General features: G+C 43.9%; 1 protein-coding gene across 1 annotated transcript in view; it reads right to left on the bottom strand.

Moving 5' to 3' along the window:
* The window catches only part of LOC147718918 (uncharacterized), a 157,576-nt gene that overhangs the window by 105,871 nt on the left and 28,375 nt on the right, over window positions 1-23,330 (bottom strand). The window contains exons 3-4 of the mRNA XM_086964670.1: window positions 15,236-15,340; window positions 5,740-5,847 (exon numbers count right to left, since the gene is read on the bottom strand). Of these exons, the coding sequence (XP_086820796.1) occupies window positions 5,740-5,847; window positions 15,236-15,340 (213 nt within the window). The remainder of the gene's footprint in view (window positions 1-5,739; window positions 5,848-15,235; window positions 15,341-23,330) is intronic.

Below are 23,330 nucleotides of genomic sequence, written 5' to 3' on the forward strand. Positions count from 1 at the left end.
ACGAAGGGATGGAGGAACAGTTGACCAAAGGCTCTATGGCTCCCAAAGTGGCAGATTCCAGGGGGTTCACAAGTAATGTGTTTCTAGTGAAAAAGAGGGATGGGGAACAGTGCCTGGTCATTAATCTCTGGGAGTTCTATGAGTGGCAGGTGTTCCACCACTTCAAGATGGAGGGGATTCACCTTCTAAGGGACATTCTGAGGCCCAACAACTTGCTTGTCCACTTAGATCTAAAGGACACCTGCCTCGTAGGCCCATCTACCCACCACATCGCAGATTCCTCAAATTTCAATGGAGACCTCAATACATTCAAATTCACACCCCTTCCATTTGGGCTGTCCTCAGTGCTTCAGCAAGATTCTGAAGCTGGTGATGGAACACCTCAGGTCCAGCGGTATTCGTTTGATAGTGTTACAGAAAAACATTCTACTAATGGAGCAATGTCCCAGGGAAAGCTACTCCAGATAATGTCAGATCTCCTGGGGACGCTAGGATTTCGTATCAACAAAAGGAAATCAGTCCGGTTTTTGACCGGGAGACTCATGTTTCTGGCATTCATGATAGATAGCATTCAGGCAAATTTAAGACTGCCTTCCCAGAAAATGACCATGGAGTACGTAAGTCACACAACAACCAAGAACATGGGTATGCCGGATCGCATGCATGGTGGGTTTCCTTTCGTCATCCATTTAGGTAATATTCAGTGCCAGCTTCATCACAGGGCCCTACAACTCCTCAAGGCATCACATGTTTGAAAGGGACTCGCATACCCAGGCATAGAGTCTGGTGGCTTTCCAACATGAACCCTGGAGAGGAAGATATTCTGTTCAGAACTACATGTGGTCTATTCTGTTCATAACTACATGGGGTCTTAGAATCGGACGACAGTAGAAGGCCCAGATGTAGAAAAATCTCTAAAGGGGGAGAGTAGTCTGCTGAGGACCAATGCTTAAGATCAATTGCCTTAAACTGCTTGCAGGAACCTTTGCGGTACAGTGTTGAACCAAGGGCAAGATCCAATGTTGTGTCCTTCTCAAGATGTACAACATCACAGCAGTTGGATATGTCAGGCACCAAGGAGACCCAAAATCCTGGATCCGCTCAGACCTGGCCAGATATTTCTGGGATTACTGCCTAAATAGTCAGCTCCGACTAGTTTTCTCAAATCCTGAGGCAGCAGAGATTGGGTAGGTTGTCCTGTAGATTCTTCAATACGACACTGCAAGTACCACTACAAGGTTTGTCTACAGGTCTCCTCAACAGAATCAAGACCTCTAATATGGTATTACTACAGATTATCTTTAATTATATTCTAGTACGCTAAATCAGCCTCATCTCTGCTCCCACTCGAGGAGGCAGAATTGCTACCCTAATTCGGTTTATTTTTATCTTTTGCGACAGTGCATGAAATCTAAATGCCTGCCATTACCCATGAGGGTTTCCCTTTTTTGTTGTATGGCATGTTGGTCACTGTGCTATTTGCACTAACACCGATAGCAGCAAACTGAAAAATATTATGCATGCCACACTACGATGAGACTATGTTTATCGTTACCTGTGCTATGCAGGTGGCCTGTTTTATAGTTTTTTCCGATTACAGGTCAGATTCCTTTTTAGAGAACACTATATGAAGGTATCCACCTATACCAAATCTAAGTTACTTTGTCATTGGATAATCCTTGATATGACCCCCAGATTCCAACCACTGTATAGCTTAGGGAAAATTGGTCCTGACGAATTGTAAACTGATCATCATTGTCTTTATCAATAGCAAGAAACATGTTGCAATGTGATAGAGCAAAGGTAAAAAGCAATACTTTAGTAAAAACCTATGCAACGTGTGAACAAATTCAGTAAAAGTCTAGAGTATCATAAGACATGAATTAAAAGCCTGAAGTTAAACGTGCTAGTACAAAAGAAAATATATACATATGCATTTGCGATCACACAGTTGTTGTGATTGGAAGATGTTTGCTAGTGTTGGATCCCAGGCAGCAGGTCAGGTATTTGCTTTTTATCCTACAGTTTAAACTTTTACACAGGTACTGATGTGGTATCGGGGTCTTATAGCTGTTCAATATGACCCAGGTATGAGAGCGTTTTCCGAAGGCTGCCCTGTCTTCTAGAGATGCAGGTATTTTAGTGGATTTTGATACTTTACCTGTTTAATTGATCGTGGTGTGTCACTGAAACTGTTCAAAGTTTAGCCAGTCCTAGCCAATCCATTGTTTCATTGAGATAATCTCTGGCCGGCGAGCATGGTTTGTTAGTGATCTCATCCCAGATGTGATGGTTGATGGGGGTTTCCTCTGAGCTTTTGAGCTTGTGACAAGAGATTACAAAGGCTGCACATGTGGCATGGGTCTGCTTTGTTAGCTCCAACTCCAGCCTTATCTGGGCTGGCGAGGTGCTTTAGGGTAGCTGGAAGATTTGCCTTTATAGATGCGAACTACTGTGGTGTCTGTGACCAGTGTGTCTCTGCCTCGAAGTACCTCCCTGCTGTAGGCCAGGGTGGGGACCACTATTGCTCTAGCGATTTCAAGTATTGGGCTAAACGAGTGCCTGTTCATATTTTTAAATATGGCTATAGGACAGCTGCTAGAGCAATCCCTTTCTTCTTCACCTCCTCCTTGTGTGCCTTAAATGAGCCTTTGTTGTTAAAAAGGAGGCCAATGTACCTGTAGCATGCTGTTTCGTCAATCCTGCTCCAGGCAAGGCACTAGCTGGCCATCCCCTGTAAAGACCTTGCGGCAAAGATCATTATTTTGGGGGTTTTGCGGTTTATTTTCAGCCCATTCGCCTGTGCAAAGGCTTAAGTTGTGAACAAGAGGCACTGCATACCAACCAGAGATCTGATCAGTAACACCAGGCTGTCGGCATACAAAACGTTAGACAACTGTGTCGACCCTAGTTTAGGGGCATGCACGCTGATGTAGGACAGTGTTGGGGAGAGGTCTGCAAGAAATAATTTAAGTAACATTGGTGCCAACATACACCCCTGTTTGAGGCCGCTTGTTATTGAAATGACCCTTGAAAGGATACCTCCGCTCCCAAGTTTGAATCTGACCCAGGTGTTAGAGTACAGGGTTTCAATTGCTGTCAGGAGTTGTGAAGGAATTTGCCAGTTCTTTAGATTTTTCCCAAAACTTTTTGCTGAGTAATACCCAGGAGCGTGTGTTTTGGGTTGTGAGGAACCTCCCACCCATGTATCTCGGTAAGTTCTTCCTCGATATCCCCCAGAACAGCGTCAGGCGGGGGCATGCCCACACCATGTGGAGAAAATCAGCTGGATCGTGACTGCACCTAGTACGTCGGGCGGAATCCCGTTCGGTGAAGGCGCTTCGGAGTGAGGTAGGCTGCATCTAAATAATAAAGCTGTACCAAGCGTAGCCTGGCGGAGGTGGTGACCGTGCTAGGGGCCATAAGGGCATCACGCCGGTCCTTCTCCTCAAGGATGCCCATCCATTCCTCCCATTGAGCTCTAAGTCGGTCCAGGGTCGTAGGGGTATTGTTAATCAGTGTGCGGTAGATGAGGGAAATGTCACCCTTCCCTAGGTCCCCAACCATGATCTGTGCCTCAGGCGGGCTGGTCAGGAAGCTGTGTACCTGTTGTAAGGTGCATATGGAGAGCATGTCGCAATTGCAGGTACCTGTAAAACTGCAACTAATGCAGGGAGTATTTACTTTGAAGGTCTTCAAAGGAACGCATGTGATCCCCCACCCATACATCGCCAAGCTGCGCGATACCTATGAGGTCCCATGCCCGGTAGCCCCGCATGCCCATTAACCTCTTTGATCCGGGTTCCCTGCCACAAGGGTGTACATTGAGTCAGTGTGTGTGTCCACTTAGTGAGGTGCAATGCGGCCCGCCAGGCCAATAACGCGGAGCAGGTAACCTCTGGTACGTGGGATGGGATAGGAGCCCCGTACAACATAGACTAAACCTTGGTTAGGCCCAGTTTTCCCAGTTCGCGCCTGTAAGCCGGGTCAGACTATCCCCCGTCGAACCAATCGTGTATCGCGAGTAGGCGCGTGGCGAGATAGTACAGATATTAGTAGGTCATCCCCAGACCCCCGTCGAATGATGGGATCCTACAGACATTCAGCGCCAGACAGACCCTACTTTTCCTCCAAAGGAACTTATTGGCCATGCTATCCAATTCGCAGAACCAGGTCCTAGGGAAACACAGGGGGTATTTTGAAAAACAGAGGAACCGGGGGGAGTACCATAATTTTAAAGAGGGCGACCTTCCCCATGGGGTATAGGGGCTATGTTTGCCACTTCTGGAAGTCCGCTTCGGCCCATCTCACCAGGGGAGCGACGTTGAGGGCCCAGCTAAGCTCGGGGAGCAAAGTCATCCATATCCCCAGGTATTTGTCCCCTGTCACTATTAGTGGAGAGCTTTGGTGGTATCCTTCCAGTTTGGTGATGTGTTCAATTATCTGTTTCAATAGTTCTCCACGGTCTTTCCATGCTGGTTTCACATAGATGTTCATTAGCGTGATACCCTGATCCTTAAAACCAGTTTGCTTTAGATGCAGTATCTGAAGATTGCCGTGTTCTGTTGTTGTAACCTGGATCCTCGCCTTGAGCACTGTTGACAAATATATTTCTATACCACCTTTTCGCCGGCTGGGTTTTTCGTCTCTGGTGCTCAGAATCAGGGTGCAAGTGAAGCCCTGGATTGATATTGGCTTTGATGCCCGCGTTTCCTGAAGCGTTATGATCGAAAATGTGCGGGGTTATCTCAATGTTTCGGGGTCGTTGAACCTTCAGGCCAGGCATATTACACTAGAAGAGACTTAAGTTGGATGTCGTCTGGTTCAGTCTGGACTCTGTAACTTTGATTCACTCAGTTGTTGACTGCAGATTGATTGATCCTGCAACCAACCACCCACCATTTGTTCCTAGTGGGCTACCCTCCCAGTTAAATCGATGGGCCCCCTTGACCTCACAGCAAAGCTCAGGAATCTGTTAAGTCAACATAGAGACATCTTGTTTGCTTTCATGACTGTCTGGCTCACTGTTGAGGGGGAAATGGGGGCAAATGAAGAGATTGTAATATCAAGTGACACCAGATTAAAGAAGGGGCAAGTTTTCCACAACTAGGCAAGGGACTTTCAATCTCCAACACCATATTCACTAATCATGTGAAAGACATTAACGCACAAACACATTCTCTGAAAGCAGGGAATTTCTGTTATTGGGGGCTTAACAGAACTTTCTCTGAAGGGATACAGTAGGCAGTCTCCCCACTTAGGGTACATGTAAAAGGCCAGCTGCTCATGACCTAATAAACACACATTCCATGGACATGTATATTTGTCACTGAATGAAAACACAAAGCTAGTCTGAAAATAAGGAATGGGCTGGATGTACAGATTTAAAAAAACACGCAGAGGATTATCATTCCAACCGCTGAGCAAAACAGAAACATGCTGGGTTTTTTAAAAACTTGTTTAGTGGTGCCCAGTACAATTTCTATGAATTCTTGGCAAACAGGAAGTTCCTTGGAGATGAGGATTTCTGTGAAGAAGGTAGGGGTGGGCAAAGATACATAGAAAAGATGTTGAATTGCACAGCATTCCAGACTTCAATAATCATCACAATATGCATTTGGAACCTATTTCAGATCCTTCCTACAAATAATACAAGTATTCAAAACCATGTATCTAACTGCTTCAGATCACCCAGTGTCAAATCCAACATATCAGGGTTCAAACAATCTATATGCTCACTTGTGTTTCTCCGGAGTCTGCTGTCTTGAGTGTCATCATGATCACAGACTTCAGAGTCTTCCACCTCCTTAATCCATAAAGATGAATGAGGATTAAAAATGGGATCAGCTGAAAATAAACAATACAAGCTTCAGCACGTTATTTAACATCATAGCCGAATCACTGTAGTGTGAAAATTATCTTGTTGTCACAAAAAGAAAACAATGATATGAAACAAAAGTATGAAAAATCTCTCGTAGAAAGATACATTACAGTTCTTTCTTAATCCTCAGTATAAAAAGAATACATAGTGAGTGGATAGCAGAGGTCGGTGTGATAGCTTGGGTGACCTTACTTCCTTGGGAAGAATGTCTGACACAACTGGGCAAGCTTCATTGAAAGAGTAAACAATACAATTTGGGGAAAAGACAGAGGAGTTAAGTTTAATCAGTGAGCTCGTTTACAAGCAAAAAGGTTTTTGACAATTTCCTGAGACAGAACTTATCATGTCGAGATACGAGTACATTGGGGAAAAACCTGGAATGTCTGCAGCTATATCCTTATACAAAGGAAACTACTATTTTCTTTTAACCAGATCAGGCTAGTTTTAGACCCAGAGCATAGAGATAACCTATGCCCATGTCCGGTATGATATTTTTCAAATCTGATTAAATGAGAGGTGTCCTTTCTTGTAATTATAGACCGCTTTGAAGCATTCAACATTTAGATACATCCATTACTAGTCAAACATTTGCAATGCATGGCAGGGGCAGCAGTCTGTGCCCTGCAATGGCCATCTACTACTTGGAGGGCAACCTATGCACCGTTAACCATACATGGAGTGTTCCTACGTGTTGACAATTACCCCTTATTTCGCATATACATCATGCACTGTATTACAACCTATCAAACTGGAAGGCATGAACTTGCTTCCATATGGTGAAGGCATCATTATCAACTTAAAAGTGAATGGCTCCCAGCACATCACTAGTTGTATGGAAGCCAGTGAGTTGAAACATAATGAAGAAAAGACAGACTATGTGACAGTTTTGTGTTTCACGGTTAAGCCAACAAATTAATGGCAGGGGCACTCACTAAAAAGATTGGTTATGGCAAAGCTATATTTGGTGGTTTACAGAAAACAAAATTGATTTGCCTGCAGCAGCTACAGAAAGATGATGTCTGACTTCTATTTGGACTCTGTAAGATAGACCACTGCTCCAGTCTTGAGAGGTTCATTCCCTGGTCACATGTACACTTTAATCATTTAAAATCCTTCCAGCAGTTTCTAAGTAGCACGCTACCTTACCAACAGTGTTCACTAGAGAGCAATATCCACAAAAAAAGCAATACACTCTAGAAAACACTGTTTCACATTTCCTAAAAATGAATGCTAATCTCAGGGTGGCCGAAAATCTTTGATAGTTGGCCTCAGACCTTGAAACAAATTACTGTTATGTTGGACAGAGATTTCGTGGTAATACATATGATACACACAGCGCAGGCATAATTGTATTTCAACCATTTCTAACTCTTTAGAGTGCCGGTGTATAAGATTTAAGGCTATATAACTATTATTTAGAATTATAATAACAGGTCATGCTCATTTCAGGCGTACCCCAATGCATAGTGTTCCCTAGTTTATGTAGGTGTTTTCACAGTATTCTAAGTGTCTTTTAGCATAGCACTGGCTCCGGTCCTGGTTAGTCAGATTCAGTTACCACCAGTACCCGTCACTTAAAAGTTGGGGGCACAGGAGGACTTTCTGCTCCTCTGTTGGTTCTTTCTGCACATCTCTTGCTTCTTGCTGCACTTTTCATCCTCTTTCTTCACATTTCCTAACTTTGTAGGCATAGTTAGAAATTGGCATTTAAAAAACCATTGAAATTCACTAAAAAAATATAGTTTTCAGGGACGTTATAGTTAGTTGGACATTTCACTCGTACAAAACCATAGAAATTCCCATGTTATAGTTAGCTCAGCTAACCATAACACGCGCCCCCGCAAAGCACTGCTGATGACGTCACATCATTCATGACATGGTCAGTGACATCACTGAGGACATCATCCACATCAAAATCTGATGCACCTCTTATATAATCTTTGATACACCCACTGTAAAATACAGACTACCATTTTCAAAACCATTAATACACCAATACCAGTTACTACATACGCACTCACTGATTCCTAGGTCTACACACACATCTACTCATTCACCCATACAATCACTCATACATACAGTCACTCAATCAATACAACACTATCATATGCACTCATACACCTATACAGACACTCACACCGCCACTCATCCATGCAGTTACTCACACACCTAGTCAGTCATGCAAAGAATCAATCACACTCCCATTTCCTCACCTATACAGTTATACACACACCACCTCACTTATTCAAACATATACTAACACATACTTACTCTCTTATACAATCACTGATACAAGTACCCACTTGTTAGAAATGGGATCCCTGGCTGGCCAGGGCTTGCGCCAAAGTCAGTCAGAGACCACCACTCCCAAGTCAGGGCAAGGGAGTTACACCCCAAGATAACCCCTGCTCACCCTCTAGGTAACGTGACGCGAGCAGCAAGGCTAATCTTGGAGGCTAGGTAGGTTAAGTGTTTGCGCGCGCACCCAGCAACAACACCCAAGGCCCACCACAAAGGAAACTCCACACAAGGATATATAAAAATAGCCTTTGTATTATACCAAAACACATTAGCTAAAAATAAACACACTTTACAATGTGCCAACAGGCACAGGCAGAATTTACAGGGGATATGTACAAGGCCACCTGGAACACTGTCAAGAAAAGACACTTTTAGGTTTGGAAATAGCACTTATAACATAGGATAAAAATCACTGTAGCACACATTAGCACACAACCAGTAACTACTGGTAACAGGTAAGTACCACCCACGCAACCCTAACCACTTTAGGAAAAGGTCACGCAGGGAACCAGGACCTCACTACCAAGACCTGTACTAGGAGAAAAACAACCACATAAGTATCACAATACCTGTAGGGGTATAAGCACATTACACATGATGTATCACAACACATTCAGAGGTGTAGGGAAGGAAAACACATGATGCATAACATACATTCAGTGGTGTAAGAACAAGGCACACGACGCATAATCCACACATTCAGAGGTGCAGCAAAAGAACAATTGCGCCAAACTCACATAAGTCACCACCTGTGACTGTCCCTACGCCCTCTGGCCTTGATGGGGCTAGGACGCCCTGTGTCCCACTGTCAGGGGGAGGGCCTACACGTAGCAGCCTGCCCACTAAGTGCTGGGCAGCTGTGAAGGCAATGATGGGCCAACGTTGGAGCCTCGTGGGCTCAAGAACATGCAATGGGGCCAAAGTACTTGTGACCCCAAGAGCCTCGCTGGGCTCTAAAAAGCAGAATGGCACCCTGAGCCTCTCTCAGGGCTCTAGGACAAATATGGGCTGGAGCCTCTCGGGACTCGGTAACACATGGGGCGCCTTGAGCCTCTCGGGGCTCTACAAACAAATGGGCCGGTCTGAGCCTCTCTGGCTCTAAATGCACAAAATGCGGGTGTGGAGCCTCGTGGGCTCGAAAGAGGAATTTGGGAATTGTTGGAGTCCCTCGCGGACACAAAGCAACTATTCCCTGTGAGCCCCTCCGGGCTCGAAATACACAAGCTGCCCCTGGGATCGTTGGAGCCTCTCAGGCTCTATACACTGTTGGAGCGGCCCGCTGCCATCCGGGGCCGCTCTGACCTTCACTCTGAGCCTCCAGCCCTCCCGCACTCACCAGCTGCTTTTTGAATCCTTCGGTGGCGGTCCTGGGCGGTGGGGCTCAGCCCAAGAGCTCCCGCTCCTCTCTCTGGGCTTTCCCGGCACTCGGGGAGCCAGGCGGACGGCGGCACTTCTCTGCCCACGCAGGAGTGAGGGGTAGGCTCTCGCTGCTCCTGCTGCCTCGCTCCTTCTCTGGCGGCCGGTTTGCTGCGGGGCTCTTGCTCCGCTCGGGAGCCCCAGGCGGAAAACTGATTTCCAGGAGCGCGGGGTGGGCTCCCAGCCGCTTCCTGCTTCCTCCTGTCCTGTGGCTCCGCCCACGTGTTGCCTGACTTCCTGTTGGGGTGGCCAATGGCAGCGCGGCCCCGCGGACGAGCCCCCAGGCTCCGGGTCGCGCTGCTGAGGGCAGTGGAGATTTTACTCGATAAATTACGGGGGAAAGACTATGCCGGGTGGGCACCGGCCTTTAAAAATAAAGTGTTCCCAGGCGCTAGAGATGACATTAGCACTCCCAAGCGCTTGCGGACAAGATACCAGCGCTCCCAGGCGCTAGAAGCAGAGTAAAGCGCTATTAAGCGCTGAGGGCCAAAAATAAAGCGCTCCCAGATGCTAGTTGGCCCCAAAGACAGCAAAAGTCCTCCAGTAGGTGGGGGGGCAAGGCTGGGCCCAGAGCCAGCTCACTGGGCCTCCAGGCAGGGAGGCAGTCCAAGTGGCGGTCCTCCTGGTGCCCCGCAGCAGCCCCCCTCCAGAAATGGATCCAGGAAGAGAACAAATTGCAAGGGGACACAGCCCCTTCTTATACTGAAAAATCCTTTGTCTGGCTTCAGGGTGAGGGGAAAAACCAGTCGCAGCTGGTTTGTGAGCACTCTTGATGTGCTCAGCCCCTCAACTCTATTCACTGGCAGGGCTAGGGTCATTAGACGCACCACAGGGGGCGGAGCCAGCATTGTGTGGGGAAAGCCCAGCCCTATTCAGGACCCAGATGCACTCCTCCCCTGCCATCAGCATGCGAATCTCCACACTCACCACCGGGCAGACCCATCCAGACTCCTGGAGCCAGGCTCACCAGCCAGCTCCAGCCAATCATGTGCCATTACACTCACTGCACACACACACCTATGTCTAGATGTGGCACTTCCACACTAGACACATACACGCCGCACATATCATTGCGCAGCATTCAATCTCACGAGTCCGCACATACCAAACTCGAGCCTGCACACCTCACGCATCAGAAACTACCAGGGACACAGACATTCCCCATGGATTCCTATGGGAGGGTAGGCCAACCTTACACCACGCACTCAGAGTGCGCACGCACTTTCCACTGGGACATAGTGAAAGTGCGCAGAAACCAAAAATCACTACCACCAATTGACATTCACAAAGCAAAAAGTTTAGGGGTGAACCTGCCAGAAGGGCCAAGTCCAACACCACTCATCCATACAGCCACTCTCACAGTCACTGACTCTCACGTATAGTCATTTATATACTCCAAGTCTCACATACACTGCCTTTTACATATGTAGTTACTTGGACATGTACCACTGAGACATCCAATCTCTCACCAACACACCCATACACACATTCGCCTGCCCATACAGCTGTTTCCACATGCACTCTTGAACCCATACACCCAGTGAACCAACCACTCACACATCTATGCAGTCACACACCTCCCACCCACCCACACAGTCTCCCATACAAATACTCAGACAACCAATCAATAAACCTTATAAACACTCATGTAGCTACTGACCAACACATGCAGCAGCTTACACAACAGACATACTGATACAAACATTCAGACAGTTAGTCACTAACCCATGCATTCAGTAAGACACATTTAATCACTCACTTATACAGTCAGTCACACATATACTAAATCCTCCATCCAGATACTTACACACCCACTCATTCTTCAATACACCTTGGCATATATATATAAAACATATTTAAACTTTAGAGAAACACACAGTTACTGGATGATGTCATTGGTGATGTCATTTGAGATGTCATCAGTGATGTCATCAGTGATGTCATCAGTGATATCATCAGTGATGTCACCGACCATGAATAATGTAATATGTGACGTCATCCATTGAAAAACAACATTCCCAGGCACTATGAAACACAAGCAATGTAGGACAAGGAGTTCAAGCAGAAAATTATTATAAAAAACTATGATAAAAAAACTTTAATGTGAAGTCATCAGCAGTACATTGCGGGGGTGCGAGTTATAGTTAGCTGAACTAACTATAACGGGGGAATTTCTATGGTTTTGTATAAGTGAAATGTCCAACTAACTATAACGTCCCTGAAACCTATGTTTTTTCCAGTGAATTTCTAAGGTTTTTTAAATGCCAATTTCTAACTACAACGTGGCTGAAACCTATGGTTTTTTCAGTGGATATATATATATATAGACATACATACATATATACACACATACATATATACACACACATATATATATATATATATACACACACACATACATATATATATATATATATATATATATATATATATATATATATATATATATATATTACCTACTGGCAGTCGCCAGTAGGTGTATATATAGTTAGGACCTAGTTACCATAGGAAAACCCCAACATTCTATTGGGAATAACTTTGGCACAGATTGAGGAATCTGCATGTAATTTTCCTTAAATTTGCTCATCTACGCTCCGCTCCTTCCCTGACAGTTTCGGGGGGGATTCGTCAAGCGGGGGCAGAGATAAAAGGGGGGGTCGCAAAACGTGTTTTCCCCATGTAAATTTCAATGGGGACCTTTAGACACGAACGGCTGAATGGAATTACACCAAACTTGGCAAAATGGTAGGGCCTGGTATGCAGATGTGCCTTTGCTATGTTTGGTGAAAATCCCTCCAGTAGTTCTTGAGAAAATCGAATTTGAAATTTTTCAAATGGCATTTTCTATGGGACCTTTAGACAAGGCTACAGCCCGAACGGCTGAACGGAATTACACCAAACTTGGCAAAATGGTAGGGACAGGTATGCAGTAGTGCCTTTTCTTTATTTGGTGAAAATCCCTCCAGTAGTTGTTGAGAAAATTGAATTTGAGCAATTTATATATCTATATGCGCTCAACATTCTATTGGGAATAACTTTGGCGCCGATTGAGGAATCTGCGTGTAATTTTCCAGAATTTTGGCCAGCGCCGCTACGCTCCTTCCCTAAAAGTTTTGGGGGTCCCAGAAGGACCCCCAAGGGCAAAAAAAAAACCACCAAAAAAAACCGAGGCGTACGCGTACCCCGCGATTTAAAAAAAAAAAAAAATTGGTGGTCCTTCTGGGACCCCCTGAGAAGGGCTAGGCGGTCAGGGGGTCTCTACCCTGCCCCCTTTTCTCATTTTCCACTCTTGTTTTGTGGTCTCTTGTCCCTCACTTCTCCTGAGAAACAAGATGGCTGCTCAGGTGGTCCCAGAAGGATAATAACATACATAAACGTTATCCGCTAATAGAATTAGCATTTACAAAACCTTTGAAATGTATTCAAAAAAAATATAGGTTTCACGCCTGATATAGTTAGGAATTAGCATTTAAAAACCTTGCAAATTCACTGAAAAAACCATAGGTTTCAGGCCTTATATAGTAAGGAATTAGCATTTTAAAAACCTTGCAAATTCACTTAAAAAACCATAGGTTTCAGGCCTTATATAGTTAGGAATTAGCATTTAAAAAACCATTGAAATTGCTCCTATATAGTTAGTTGTACTAACTATATTTCGCGCACCCGCAATCCACTGCTGATGATGTCACATATTACATCATTCATGACATGGTCAGTGACATCACTGATGACATCACTGATGACATCTCAAATGACATCACTGATGACATCTCATTTGACATCACTGATCACATCACTGATGATATTATTCATGTGATAATACGATGCACCTCCTCACACTCTAATATAACCTTTGATACACCCAGTGTTCAATACAGACTACCATTCTTATAACCATTGGCACACCAATACCAGTTACTACATACGCACTCACCGGTTCCTAGGTCTACACACACATTCACTCATTCACCTATAGAATCACTCATACATACAGTCACTCATCAATAATACAACACTATTATATGCACTCATACACCTATACAGACACACACACTGCCACTCATCCATGGAGTTACTCACACACCTAGTCAGTCATGCAAAGAATCAATCACACTTCCATTTCCTCAACTATACAGTTCTACACACAACACCTTACTTATTCAAACATATACTAACACATACTTACTCTCTTATACAATCACTGATACAAGTACACAATGATCCATACAGCCACTTGCACATTCACTGGCTCTCATGTATAGTCATTTATATATGCCAACTCTCACATGCACTGTGTTTTACATATGTACTTACTTGGACATGTAGCACCGAGATATCCATTCACTCACCAACACACCCATGCACACAGTCAACCGCCCATATAGCTGTTTCCACATGCACTCCTGAACTCATACACCTAGTGAATCAACTGCTCACACATCTATGCACAGAGTCACACACCTCCCAGCCACCCACACACACACTCAGTCCCCCATTCAAATACTTGGGCAACCAATCAATAACCCATATAGCCACTCATATAGCTACTGATCAACACATGCAGCAGCTTACACAACAACAGACATACTGATGCACACATTCAGACAGTTTAGTCACTAACCCATGCATTTAGTAAGACACATTTAATCACTCACTCATACAGTCAGTCACGCACCTACTAAATCCTTCATCCAGACACTTATACATCCAGTCTTTCTTCAATATGTAAAACATATTTAAACTTTACAGAAACAGTCACTGGATAATGTCATCAGTGATGTCAAATGAGATGTCATCAGTGATGTCATTTGAGATGTCATCAGTGATGTCATTTGAGATGTCATCAGTGATGTCACTGACCATGGCATGAATGATGTAATATGTGACATCATCAGCAGTGGATTGCGGGTGCGCGAAATATAGTTAGTACAACTAACTATATAGGAGCAATTTCAATGGTTTTTTAAATGCCAATTTCCAACTATATAAGGCCTGAAACCAATGGTTTTTTAAGTGAATATATATATATATATATATATATATATATATATATATATTCACTCCAAGAAACACCAACGTAATGATGTAAACAAGACAACCAGAGCTCCGGTTTTGAAGATTTATTAGGCAGATGACAATCTCCACGACGCGTTTCGCCATTACGGCTTGGTCGAAATGCGTTTCTTGGAGTGATTATATACAGCCGGCTGGTGGCTGCAACAAGACCGCCCGTGACAGCAGCACTCTCCAACCAGCGGTGGTGGAAAAGATATATATATCTATATATATATATATATATCTATATATATATATATATATATATATATATCTATATATATATATATATATATATATATATATATATATATATATATATATATATATATATATATATATATATATATATATATATATATATATATATATATATATATATATATATATATATATTAATATTACACACATGCATACATACAACTTATGTTTTACCTTACAATTAAAACAAGGCTTCATAAAAATACACCAGATTTGTATTTGCCACCCCTCTTCCCAGCATTTCAAGGCTCATTTTCTGTGTGATACGAAAATAAGACTGCTAGGTGATAAGGAGTATTAGCTATTTATTTTGATACTCACATGTAGGTTCACTCTTTCTTTCCGATTCATGCAAGTCATCAAACTCGGTTTGGTCTTCTTGCTTAATTCCCAACAAACTGGAAGATTTGCTTACTAGAGCATAGTCTGTAAAAGAGAAATTAGCATTTTTCAAATTGTAGTTATTTATTGCATTCTAAGACTTGAGGATCGAGAATGCCAACTAAAAGCCAGGTTTGTGTGGAATATTAGACCCCGAAACCACTTGGGAGGTATAACAAATACATAAAAATAAAGACAGAAAAAAATATTAAATACTACTTTGTAAAAAGTGATATTAAAACGGGTGAATTTTAAATGCAAGTTTGGTGCAAACTTTTGATGTAAACTAAAAATATTAATTCAAAAACACAACCATGACTAACTTTTCAAACTAAACAGCTGGTGAAGGAGAGGGAACACAGTTTAACAATGTTGAACATGACCCTCATCTTTAAAGCAAATTGAATGTACAAGTTTCGAAGTTAGTTGCATCAGCAATAACAAGTTAGTCAAAGCACAACACAGTACAACTCATTTCAGTGACATCAGCAGGATTATGAAGGATACATTTTACACATAACGAAATGGCTCGTCTTTCGAAATGTTTCTTACAGATTTGTTTAATTTTTCAAAATTATGTACATTACAAAATTGCAAAAATGTTTAAATCCTTCTCTAATCTTAGTTTTGAAAAATAATCCAGGAATGTACAACTACACATTGCAGTGCTTAATCCTACATTCCTGGTGTATGCTAGTAAAGGACACATGATATGCATATCTCAATACTCATAAATCAAGAGGCCAAGCCAAATACTGGTCAGGGAACCGGGTCATTCATGGACATTCCAATATACATAGAAGTAGGACTACAATTTTTCATCCCCCAAGGGCACTGAACGACTTCACTGACAGCATTCATCAGCATACACACAAGGCAACGAGGTATTAAAGGGAATTTCATGGACCTTTTACACACAGTATCATTTGTGTTAACTAAATTGCTATCTGCCAGAGACTGCTAACTAATTAGGACTAGAACATAAGAAAACATGTCACCCTCTCTGAAAACTGGTTCATGTGCTAAATCCATCAAACTTTGCAGAGACAGATGCTAAAAAACAGGGACTTAAGACAGAACACTTATGGGTGTGGGTATGTTAGTGGCTAAAAGGGATATTGCCAGGCATTGGAACTCTCCTGTGGTTCCATAGATTGCGGCGTGGACAAATGGTATGGACTGGGATGCCAAGATGGATGAGACATACGCAGCCAGGGGATGCCTCCGTAAATACGATGGCAGTCATTCCACGGACTGGATGGATGGCAATGGTGGGGTTTGATGCTAGACTGTTTATCCATGGGATAAGAATGGTGGTGGAGGGACTGAGACGTTTCATTTACTTGATTGGGTGTTTCAGATGGGCAACTGGTTGTATTGTTTTTCATTAAAAAAAAAATTCTATTAAAAAAACATACCCAACAGACCCAGAAAGTCCAGTCATCCGATTTGGCCGCTTCTGCTGCAGGCTGTCCTCTAAATTGTCTGTGTGTGGGAAGTCTGCAATGGTGCTACCTATGCTGTGTCTGTATGAAATACGGACTGTGCTGTACCTGCTCTGAGTGCATGAGGAAAGCTGGCTTTCTGCTGATGACGGTGTTGTAACATTTCTGTTTGTGTGCGAGATGGAAGCTTGTGCTGCTGTGGTCTGTGTTGTAGGTTTGGGCTATGAAAAATAGCCCAAAAAAGTGCTTTCTCTTCCATGTTTGCGTGCACCCCGACCATTTCATTCTCTTTTTGTGCACTCTGAGGCTCTTACACGAGTGCACTTTATCTGTGGGTAATGTTCCAATAGTGTGTACTCTTTCCAGTGTTGTGCACTCTCTTCACGAATACTCTTCCAGCAGTGTGCCTTCTCTTCCTGAATTGCATGGTCTCTTTTCCAAACGTGCGCACTCACTTGCAGCAGCTCTTGTCAGGGAGCAACTAGGCCAGGACTTCGGGGGCTAGTACTAAACTGTGTTGGTTGGGCTACCATTTCACACACTGGTGGCCAAGTCAGTATTAGACTACACATTTGGAGGGCCAATAAGTCCGGGTTTAATGCGCTAGCTCATGAAAAATGTATTTAGCCATGCCTGTTCTTTCCTGCAGTGCCACATTAAAGTTAGATCTTTTGTCTTCGCTAATGCATTCCCCTGAGACACTGAGCACTGCTGGAGCTCAGAGTGTCCACCAGAACTACGAGCATCGGATGTCTGACAGATGGTTGTTACTAAGCGAGTCCTGTGAATGTCAGAAATGAAACCACTGAAGGCTCACTAGAAAAGGGTCTTTTCTGATTAAAAGTAGCATAAACTGCATCATTATAACATGCTTCCAGGGAACAAGAAAGTGTGTTTGGAGGAATATCCCAATGTGCTAATAAAGTGCTCCCACAGACACTGAGAAATAGACTTGAGGTGTGAAGAATAAACCAGGATAAAGAAAATCGTGGGAGCTTATATCTGTGTCACAAAATGAGGTGGGTTCACCAAAAGTTCAAGAGGGAGGGGTATCCACAAAGAATAATAAGCCAGATACCCGTTTACAATGTAATAGCATGGACCTAACCCAAAAGTGTATTGCCCATTATGGGAGGTGATGTAAATGTAGTTGAGCTTATATAGAGCACAGCTACCCGCAGTGGGTTTCCCGGCGCTTGCTTAGGGAACCCGTCCTGGTATTCCCCTGTGAGATAACCCCGGCAGGGTATCCGCAAGGTGAAAGCCAGGCATCCCGCCGTGAGGGGCCGTTGTGGAGATTAAGCAAGCTATTGCCCAGAGTCGCAGAGTGTGAACCCGTGAGTCGAGAAGGCACCGGAGCGAGAATTATCGAGTCTGTGGAAATTTTAGCCCAAGACCCGCCGAGGCGGGGAATTGAACCCTGGTCCAGGGCCGATCTCAGCTTCCGGGTCTGCCGCCTCTAACCCCTGAGCCACACTTCTCCACAGCGATGGAAAGCGATGCAAGATTTTATTCATCAAGCAATGGCTTATATCTTTTTGTTCCCCACACTTAATACTAGTATCAGATACATTTTAAAATTTTGACACAATTTTAAGTCAATGCCAACCTGAATTGAAATCAAGGTCTTCAGATCGATAGTTTAGCCAGTAGACATCTCCTTCCCCGGCGGTGGCAGCAGATTAGCCCAGCACCATGTGACTCTGGGCAATAGCTTGCTTAATCTTCCCAACGGCCCGAGCGCCTAGAGACCCTTACGGGTGATTGTTTGCGCTTTACAAATGTGGATTATTATCATTATTCCTTAGTTGATGTACTAGAAATTTAAACAAGCATTGAAAATGCAATAGGTCTCGCCTTTAATTAAGTTAAAGCCATTTGCTTTGCTAATGGTATTGTATAGCAAAGCAAATGGCTTTAACTTAATTAAAGGCGAAACCTATTGCATTTTTAATGCTTGTTCTTTTTAGTTAAGTACTCAATGAGACTGTATGTGTTTTCCAGCTGTCTCCCTTGTGAACTTCTCTTTATCCCTCCACTGTTGCACTCACTCAAGTGCTTCTCAGCCACGTACCTCTGTGTTGTGCCTGTCCTTATGTGCTTCTCACCCACATTGCTTTCTTGCCTTTGTGCTTCTCCCAGTTTAACGCTGCGTGGTCTCTCATCCATGTGCTTGTGCTCCTGATGTCACACATTCCTCTCTCTTGCCGTGTTGTGTACGTCTTCTGCTGCCCTCCATGTTGCTTCCAACCTGGCCGTGCATGATTCTTCCTCCTGCCCATGCCCTTCTTTTTGCCTCCACTCCACTCTTAGCCGTGGTCCGTGCAGGAAACAGCAGTGGGGTGGATTCCGGCGGATGATGCAGAGGGTAAATTAATTGTTTATTTAATTTTCAATTCACACACACTGACCTTTGAGTGTAGACACTTTCCTTGGTACAGGTACAGCGCTCAGTGCACATACAGCACTTTAGAAATAATGACACAGAAGCCTCTCGCTCTCCGCACAGGCCTTATATTGCAGACTGGCTTCCTAAATTTGGAGCATGGTGTGAGCACAGTGGACTGTAGAAAATCACTCATGCCCCCCCCCCCTCGAACAAGAGGTGAATGCATGATCAGTGATCAGTGAATGTGCGGTCAGGCCCTCCCGAGCAAGGCCTGCTTCGGGTGGGAGTCCGATTTCTAAGCTTTCTTATTTTAGGGACTTGAGCCGCAAGCTATAAAGTAGCTTTGATTCCCTCCCTTTAAGACAGCCCAAAATCCAGAGATGCGGCGGCACAGGAAGGAACCTGCATCATGGTGGAGCCGGATGGATCGGGGGGGGGGGGGGGGGGGGCGAAATCCCTTTTCTTGAATATTGATTTGTCCTAGAAATCATGGCGTTTTCAAAGAACTACCGTTCTTTGGTGATGTTATTATGTCCGACTTTACGTCAATCCAGGCACCTTCAAAGTATAAATATGCCAACACTGGCAAACACACGGTGATCTGGAGCAGCTCGACTATCTACTTGCCCGACGCAGCCTGCTACAGCAAGTGCCGAAGGAAGCCGACTCTCCAGCTGAGACACTGACAGAGAGGCTGCCTTTCTCTTGCTGAGAATCCAGTTTCAGTGTTTCGAAGCTCCCCTTGCGGGGTGTTGGGAAATCGAGTCCGGAGACAGAGATACCAGACCTCCTTCATTCTAAACCAAGGTAAAGAGCTGATTAGACCCTAAGAGAAATCTTGGATAGATTCTTGGCAAAGAAACTAAAACCTAGGCTACACCTCACTTACTTCTTCTCTCGTAATAGACTTGATTAGGTACATCGGGGTAGGCGTATTTTATAAGCACCAGTTGAGTACTTTTAAGTCTTTGTTATTTATTTATGTATTTTATGGCTTAGAAACCATACCATGCTTTTACAGTAATATTTTAGAATACTCTTCTTGCTGTACGCATTATACTTTACAGCCAGTATTACGATTTTAGCAGTTCATTTCTTCTGCATGAGAAAGAAGACTGTTCAATAAATACTTTTATTGAAAACGCCCGTCTCTCTATTTCTCTGCACCTCTGATGAAACGAAGCATGCACGATTGACTGAGTGAAACATCTATCTATTGTTTCCAAGACTCTGAAGATACGTTTTATCTTAGGGAAACAAAGTTGTCATGTTTATGCAGTTGTCAGAAATGAATCCCTTCTTGTGTAGTCGAGAACGTGACCTCTGAGCTAGCTGGCACTCACAATTCAGTCTAATATTTTCAATAGAACCTAGTTGACCTAAGTCCAAGGTCACATCTATAGGATATATTATTCCAATGCGCAGAGCCTATTGGGAATATAGGAACTACACTACAGGGGGGGGGGGGGGGGGGGGGGGGGAAGGGAACAGTGCTCAAGTCCCAACCAAAACCAGGGCTGGACAGACAATGTTATTTAATCAGGGATTTCCAAGGTGGGCCGGGGCCATCATACTTTCCCCAGCCTCCCAGGTTAATTTCAGCTGACAAAGCGGAGCTTTCAGATGGAGAGAACGAGAGGGAAGGAAGGTGGTAAAGAGAGAGAAGCGAGGAGAGAGGATGGATGGATGGACGAATGGAAAAAGAGAGCGAGGGGCGGGGGGGGGGGTGGGGACAGGGCTGAGTTCAACATTCAACACCAGGACCTCTTTTTGTTCCCCAGCCTAGCCCTGACCAAAACAATTCACGCTGTCTAAATCTGAATCAACATTGGTGCAAATCTGGGGAAATATTTTCACATATCTGCAGGAAAGTTGTGAAATCTTCAGAAATAATTGTGCTAATGTTTATTAGAATGAGAAAAGTGCATAAAACTGCTCGCTCGCTATTTTTCCAACATTACTAAATGTTTAGTAAAAAAAACTAAAAAAGGTAATTGAAATATGTACGGTGAACTTGCCCTTGCTCAGAGCTCTCATCAGCAGCCTTTGCTATCAAGGTCTTCATATCACTTACACAAATTAACCAACTTCCTCTGCATGGCTTCCCTGCAAAGCCTTACCACATGGTGCCCGCAACTCAGCCTCACTTGTAGGCCATGCTATTGAATGAATATTTCAGTCAGTGCCAGCATTACAGCTCAGCTAGGTTTCTAGCCGCCTCACAGGGGGAGGGAGGGGGAGCTGAAGGAATGGAGAAGAAGCAGTGTACTGAGCCCGGGAGGCAGCAGAGCTTGGGTGGGCGGGGGAGGAGGAGGGGCAGGCGGTGATCTCACCGCAGCCGCTTTCTCCTCATAGACAGAGGTACGTGATCTGTCCACACAGGTTTTACGACAAAAGGAAAGCAGGTCATCTTGCCCGGAGGCACGGTCCAAAAATGTCTAAAAAGCAGACAGGGCGGCCACTAAAAACCAATGAAAAGGAGGGGCGGGGCTTACAGTACCCTTTTTCTTACAATATCTCTCACAGGGCGTGGCAGCTTCTCTGCTCCGCCCACGAGAGACCTAAAAAGGATTCAAACATTCAATTTCACCACTCCTTGTTAACAGTCAAGGTCTGTAGATGTTTTAACATAGTCGCTAGTCTTGGTACATCCTTCAAGCGCGCTATTCGGCAGCTCTGCCCAGCTCTACTTAGTTTTGGTGGCATAATTTCTTCTACTTCTCTACAAGCACCCCATCTGGTGCGTCATCAAAGAACAGTTTTCTTACCTCGTTCACAGTGACAGGCTCAACAACACAAGGATTTAAGTATTCAACCGCATACATCTTTTTAAATAAAGGTTATTGTCATCAAACTGCATTACCCTGGGATATTGAGTAAAATAAAGAAGAAAAAAATGCAGCATTCATTGGTTCCTCCCACTGGTTTTTCTCCAAATTTGACCACTTCAGAGTTGGATTGGGAACAATGGAAAGAAGCCTTTAAAGCGTATTTGGATGCTTTAGAAGGTGATTCTTTCACTCACAAAAAATAATGTATAATTCTTCACCATTGTTTAGGTTCTGAAGTTTGGAAAATTTTAAAACACATTCCCACTGAGCCGGTTTTGTTTATGGAAAGTCAGGGAGAGGGAGACTGTGTTATTGATGAATATGCCACAGCCTTAAAAGCTCTGGATGTTAGATTCAAAGCACGGAAAAATGTCATAATGGAGGGACAAACGTTTTACAGAAGGGTTCAAATTTCAGGGGAGTCTGCAGCCAGTTATGTAGCAGCTTTAAGAATTTTAGCAGTTTCATGTGAATACAGAGATTTCAAGGAAGAAACAATACTGGATCAATTAGCTGGGAAAACCAACAACAAAATCTAGAAAGCATTGTCGTCCAATCCTAACCTGGCGTTGGAGAAGGCTGTGGAGATAGTACTCTCTATTCTAGACGCTATCTCCTTCATGAATCTCATGACTGTTTCTGATGAGAAATCCCAACCTCACGATGTATTAGCTGTGAAGTACAAATATATGAAAGGAAAGTCAAGGAAGACGCAGGAAAGGCATCGGACAAGCCTAGCAAAAGACAGTTTTTCAGACAATTAGAGTGTTATTGGTGTGGTAGCTCATCTTATCTGGGTAATGCTGTTGTATGCACGGCTCAGGAACGCACGTGTCAGCTGTATGCGCCCGAGGCATTTCGCTACAGTTTGAAGATCTTCAAGCACACACAGCAAAACAAGATCCACAGGGTGGGGAAGATGAGCATTACACCAGTGAAGGGGACGTGCTCATGGTCAAGGAAGCATCTATGGATGTGAATTGTGTGTGGGGTGTTAATCGATTTTGTGAGACCTTTTTGCATTTTGAACATAAATGGTGTTGATGTGAAGGTTATGGCGGACCTTGTATCGCCTTACACAATGATGAGCGAAAACGTATGGCTTAACGATTTTGAAGGAGTTCAACTGTGTGATTCTAAGATTCGCCCAGTGGGGTACGGCGGAAAAATTTGCGATGTTGTAGGGGAATCCAATGCAAATTTCAAATTCCAAACAAATTGTACGAATGGGTTTGTATATGTAGCCAAGGAAGATTCATGTTTGTTAGGTTGGCATGATCAGAAGAACTTAGGTATATTGCTAGACCCTAGCAATCCGGCCCAAGTTGTGTTAAGAAATGATTATTTGTTCATTCTTCCTGCAAGGGAAC

The sequence above is a fragment of the Lissotriton vulgaris genome, chromosome 4_1, assembly GCF_964263255.1.
Source record: "Lissotriton vulgaris chromosome 4_1, aLisVul1.2, whole genome shotgun sequence".
In the NCBI taxonomy this organism is placed as follows: Eukaryota; Metazoa; Chordata; class Amphibia; order Caudata; family Salamandridae; genus Lissotriton; species Lissotriton vulgaris.